We start from the raw sequence: 5,285 nt of genomic DNA, 5'->3' as shown, positions 1-5,285 counted from the left end.
ACAATATACTTCATATGAAGTATATTGTATTATATATTGTAATATACAGCCCAGCACTTCTTATCGTCACTCTGATTAAAGTTGTTGATATGTTGATCTTTCATCATAAAAACCTGTTAAATCATGAAAATTCATTATATTTAATTTACATATATTTCAAGGGAAATCAGAAAGGGTTCAAATTAAGATGTTGTGCAGATCATTATTATTATTTATTTTATAGAAAATGTTTTATTTTTAAATACAGTCAAATGCAGTTATTCTCATCATAATATGATCATCTATGAGCTTTTGCTTCAATATTAACCACAGATGAAATATGAACAAGTTTGTGTATTCTGTCAATTATAGAAAATGGAATCTGAAAATAAACATTTTAGTAACTTTTCCTTCATGTAATATTTAAATTGATGTCCAGAATCAAACATTGACTATTAAATCTCGGATGAATCTGACAGTTGTTCCAGATGTTTTAGAGATTTCTTTCTACTCTTCAAGTCTCACAGATATTATAGTTCACCTGAGTGTCACACAAACCCCAGTGCATCATGGGACATTCTCTGATCAGCCTGCATCATCACATTAATGGTTCCATACGTTCCACCTCTCTCCTTCAGGCCCAGGCTCGCTGCCACCGGATCGGTCAGAGCAAAGCGGTGAAGGTCTATCGACTGATCACCAGGAACTCCTACGAGAGGGAGATGTTTGACAAAGCCAGTCTGAAGCTGGGACTTGACAAAGCTGTCCTCCAGGACATCAACCGCAAGGGAAGCCTGAACGGGGTGAGACAGGACAGTGAGACTGTCGGAGTGTTGTGTCCCAGAGACACCTGTTTGTCTTTACCATAAAAACTGTTTTTGTCTTCAGGTGCAGCAGCTGTCAAAGCTGGAGGTGGAGGACTTGTTGAAGAAAGGAGCTTACGGAGCACTGATGGACGAGGAGGACGAGGGCTCCAAGTTCTGCGAGGAAGACATCGATCAGATCCTTCAGAGACGGACTCAGACCATCACCATCCAGACGGAAGGGAAAGGGTCCACGTTTGCCAAGGTACCAGTCCTCAACGGGGACTGTCTCAAATACTGGACCACATCCATCTAATGAAGTTATGAAGGACATGAGGGACACAGTCTGTCTCTCTTTAGAGGACGCCTGTCTCTCTCTCTTTAGAGGACGCCTGTCTCTTTCTCTTTAGAGGACGTCTGTCTCTCTATCTTTAGAGGACGTCTGTCTCTTTCTCTTTAGAGGACGTCTGTCTCTTTAGAGGACACCTGTCTCTCTCTCTTTAGAGGACGCCTGTCTCTGTCTCTTTAGAGGACACCTGTCTCTCTCTCTTTAGAGGACACCTGTCTCTCTCTCTTTAGAGGACGCCTGTCTCTTTCTCTTTAGAGGACACCTGTCTCTCTCTCTTTAGAGGACACCTGTTTCTCTCTCTTTAGAGGACGCCTGTCTCTTTCTCTTTAGAGGATGTCTGTCTCTCTATCTTTAGAGGACGTCTGTCTCTTTCTCTTTAGAGGACGTCTGTCTCTGTCTCTCTCTTTAGAGGACGCCTGTCTCTTTCTCTTTAGAGGACGTCTGTCTCTTTCTCTTTAGAGGACGTCTGTCTCTCTCTCTTTAGAGGACGTCTGTCTCTTTCTCTTTAGAGGACGTCTGTCTCTTTCTCTTTAGAGGACGTCTGTCTCTCTCTCTTTAGAGGACGTCTGTCTCTCTCTCTTTAGAGGACGTCTGTCTCTCTCTCTTTAGAGGACGTTTGTCTCAAATCATTGAACCGCTGCTCTTAGTGAAGGCTTTAAATTACACAGATGTTTGTCCCAGAGAGATAAGATAAGATAGACTTTATTGTCCCAATGGAAACACAGTGTCTGCTGTTAAAACAATACAAATAACATATTGCATACATACATTACATACACAGACTGTCGGCAGTCCACACTCCCGCACGCACAGTACCTACAGTACATGCACAGACTGCCACCGGCCAACAAATACATTTCACACTGCCCGTTGTGTAACGCACCAGTAGTGTATAGTTAAGATAATACAAATAAATACAAATCGGTGTTACAGGGGTTAAGCTCTGGCTAGCTTGCCATTTAGGGCTTTGATGGACAAGGGGACCAAGGAGTTGTTAAAGTGGTTGAGACTCCGAATCCTTCAAATACTTCATATTTGTGTAAAACCATGGAGCTCCATCAGAGCAGAATGTGACCCTCTGTCCTCTCTCCTCTGTCCTCTGTCCTCTCTCCTCTGTCCTCTCTCCTCGGTCCTCTCTCCTCGGTCCTCAGGCCAGTTTCATCTCCTCTGGAAACAGGACGGACATTTCTCTGGACGACCCAAACTTCTGGCAGAAATGGGCCAAGATCGCTGAGGTGGAGATCGACTCCAAGTCTGAGAAGGTACAGAGAGAAGAAGACATTTCATTATATATAATGCTATTTATTACATAATGTTCTATATAACGTATTCCTCTGTCCTCGACTCCTCTAGGAGTCCTTGGTGATCGACACTCCTCGTGTGAGGAAGCAGACTCGTCACTACAACTCGTTCGAGGACGACGAGCTGATGGAGTTCTCAGAGCTGGACAGTGACTCTGAGGATCGACCGTGTCGGACTCGACGTCTGGGAGAAAGAAGCAGACGTTACCTCAGAGCAGAGTGCTTCAGGGTGGAGAAGAACCTGCTCATTTTTGGGTACCAGAGACACACACATAGATAGACACAGACACACACACACACATACAGATAGATAGAGACAGACAGACAGATACTAGACACACATAGACACACATACATAGAGACACAGACACACATGGACACATACACACACACACAAGCAAAGACAGTAAATGTTGAAGTTTCATCTTATTAAAGCTTCTTCTTCTTTTTTACTTCCTGTCCTCCCGATGTCCTGTGTGTCTCCAGGTGGGGTCGGTGGACGGACATCATGAACCACGGTCGCTTTAAATGGCACCTGGCAGAGAGAGACATGGAGGTGATCTGTAGGTAAGAAGACAAGTCTTTTATTGATCCTGAGACGATGAGAGACGTCGCTGTCCGTCTCCGGTGTGAAGGACAGATTTGGTTTGTGATTCAGGGCTCTGCTGGTTTACTGCCTGAGACACTACAAAGGAGACGACAAGATCAAGAGCTTCATCTGGGACCTGATCACACCCACCAAGGAGGGCCAGGACCAGGACCTGCTTAACCACTCTGGTGAGGGTTTTCAACGTTACTTTAATGTAGCATGTTAACGCGCACTTTAACGTAGCATGTTAACGAGCATTTTAACATAGCATGTTAACGAGCACTTTAACGTAGCATGTTAACGAGCATTTTAACGTAGCATGTTAACGAGCATTTTAACGTAGCATGTTAACGAGCACTTTAACGTAGCATGTTAACGAGCATTTTAACGTAGCATGTTAACGAGCACTTTAACGTAGCATGTTAACGAGCACTTTAACGTAGCATGTTAACGAGCACTTTAACGTAGCATGTTAACGCGCACTTTAACGTAGTGTCGTTAAGGCTTCTCTTTTTTTTCCCAAACATCCACATGCCTAAATCACCCACAAGTTTGGTTGGATATTTGATGACTCCATGGTTCATGATGTTGGTACCTAACCTGCCGTGATGATGGTTGCTTCCCTCCCTCCCCTCTGGGCTGCAGGGTTATCAGCTCCGGTCCCTCGCGGTCGGAAGGGGAAGAAGCTGAAGAACCAGCTGAACGTTCCTGAGGTGAAGAACGCAGACTGGCTGGTCCACTGTAACCCGGAGGTGGTGCTGCAGGACGAGAGCTACAAGAAACACCTGAAGCAGCACTGCAACAAGTCAGTCTACACCTGACTGAACCGGCTATGAGTCTAGAGACACACAAAGTAATCTATTACCATACAGATTAACCCCTCCCTCTCTGTTCTTAGGGTGCTGCTGAGGGTGAGGATGCTGTACTACCTGAAGGTGGAGGTGTTGGGTGAAGCTGCCAATCAAGCTCTAGAGGGGATACCTGCCAGGTAGCTTCACATCATGACGACACCTCGTTGGATGGTTGATCATCTGATTCATGATGGACGTATTAACTGTGTGTGTGTGTGTGTGTGTGTGTGTGTGTGTGGACAGTAAACTGGAGGTGTCTCTACCAGACATCGACTACATTGAGATCCCTGCTTCATGGTGGGATGCTGAAGCTGACAAGTCTCTCCTCATAGGAGTCCACAAACACGGTGAGGAGGACATCTCAAAGGATGAAGACAGCTGATGATTCCCCCTCAAAGATTATTGATTATTGGCTTCAGCCCCTGTCAGCGTTTTTAATATTTAGATGCTGTGTTTGAAACGTTGGCATCTGTATGTGTGTGTGTGTGTGTGTGTGTGTGTGTGTCTCCCTCTACAGGCTACGAGCGCTACAACGCCATGCGGGCCGATCCAGACTTGTGTTTCCTGGAGAGAGTCGGGATGCCAGACGTCACAGCTCTGACTGCTGAACAAGGAGGAGGGGAGGGGGGGTCTGACATGGCTGACAGGTGGAGCATTCACACACACACACACACACACACAAGTGTATTACATAGAGACGCAGAGGCAGTGAGGTGTAGGAAGACGTAGATATGTAGAGTTGTAGAGACATAGAGACCTAGAGAACTAGAGGGGAAACAAAGGGCTGTGGTTGCTCAGAACCTGAACAAAGGTTCTCCTCCTGTCAGAGAAGAGTCTTCTTAAACACTGACAGGTTACAGGGCTCTGCTTCTCCAGTCTAAACTCTACAGACACTGGTTCCACTGACTTCATTTGATTCATTTAGTCTCAACTAACTTAACAAAACATGACGTCTAACGTGAGGTCAAAGACTACCGATGAGTGTGTTTTCATCCTCTCTCTTCATAGAAGACGTCTCTCAACAGTCTGAGTTATTAAAGATTATTTTCTTCCTACTCTGTCGTTTCTTCCTCAGCGTGATCAAAACTGAAGAGGTGAAGGACGAGGCAGAAATCAAAGCTGAAGGAGGAGAGGACAGAGACGAGAGCAGCAAGGTGAAGACATTTTATTCTCTGTCGGACATATTGTCCACCTCACCGTACTGTTGTCCCTCTTTCTGTGGTGATGGTTAAATCTCCTCCAGGGAGACATTGTTAGATTTAGGACGTCCTCTGGATGCAGTACCACCTGTGTGGAGGAAATGATGCGCTTTAATACACAACACATACTGATGATGAGAATCTTTTTATTGATTATTTTATTAGGTTTCTTTTCTTCTGTTTTCTTAATATATATATATATATATATATATAT

General features: G+C 44.8%; 1 protein-coding gene across 1 annotated transcript in view; it reads left to right on the top strand.

Annotated features, from left to right (window-relative positions):
- The first annotated feature begins 106 nt into the window (after window positions 1-106).
- The window catches only part of LOC116378167 (chromodomain-helicase-DNA-binding protein 6-like), an 8,537-nt gene continuing 3,358 nt past the window's right edge, over window positions 107-5,285 (top strand). Inside the window, exons 1-11 of the mRNA XM_031839988.1 lie at window positions 107-782; window positions 868-1,047; window positions 2,283-2,393; window positions 2,485-2,687; window positions 2,919-2,999; window positions 3,091-3,209; window positions 3,667-3,826; window positions 3,920-4,009; window positions 4,116-4,219; window positions 4,390-4,519; window positions 4,948-5,026. Coding sequence (XP_031695848.1) covers window positions 549-782; window positions 868-1,047; window positions 2,283-2,393; window positions 2,485-2,687; window positions 2,919-2,999; window positions 3,091-3,209; window positions 3,667-3,826; window positions 3,920-4,009; window positions 4,116-4,219; window positions 4,390-4,519; window positions 4,948-5,026 — 1,491 coding nt within the window. The 5' untranslated portion in view covers window positions 107-548. The remainder of the gene's footprint in view (window positions 783-867; window positions 1,048-2,282; window positions 2,394-2,484; window positions 2,688-2,918; window positions 3,000-3,090; window positions 3,210-3,666; window positions 3,827-3,919; window positions 4,010-4,115; window positions 4,220-4,389; window positions 4,520-4,947; window positions 5,027-5,285) is intronic.

This window comes from Anarrhichthys ocellatus, unplaced genomic scaffold (genome assembly GCF_004355925.1).
Source record: "Anarrhichthys ocellatus isolate YVR2014 unplaced genomic scaffold, GSC_Weel_1.0 scaffold2159, whole genome shotgun sequence".
In the NCBI taxonomy this organism is placed as follows: domain Eukaryota; kingdom Metazoa; phylum Chordata; class Actinopteri; order Perciformes; family Anarhichadidae; genus Anarrhichthys; species Anarrhichthys ocellatus.
The sequence above is the reverse complement of the archived record's forward strand: the minus strand, read 5'-3'. Positions and strand labels throughout refer to the sequence as shown.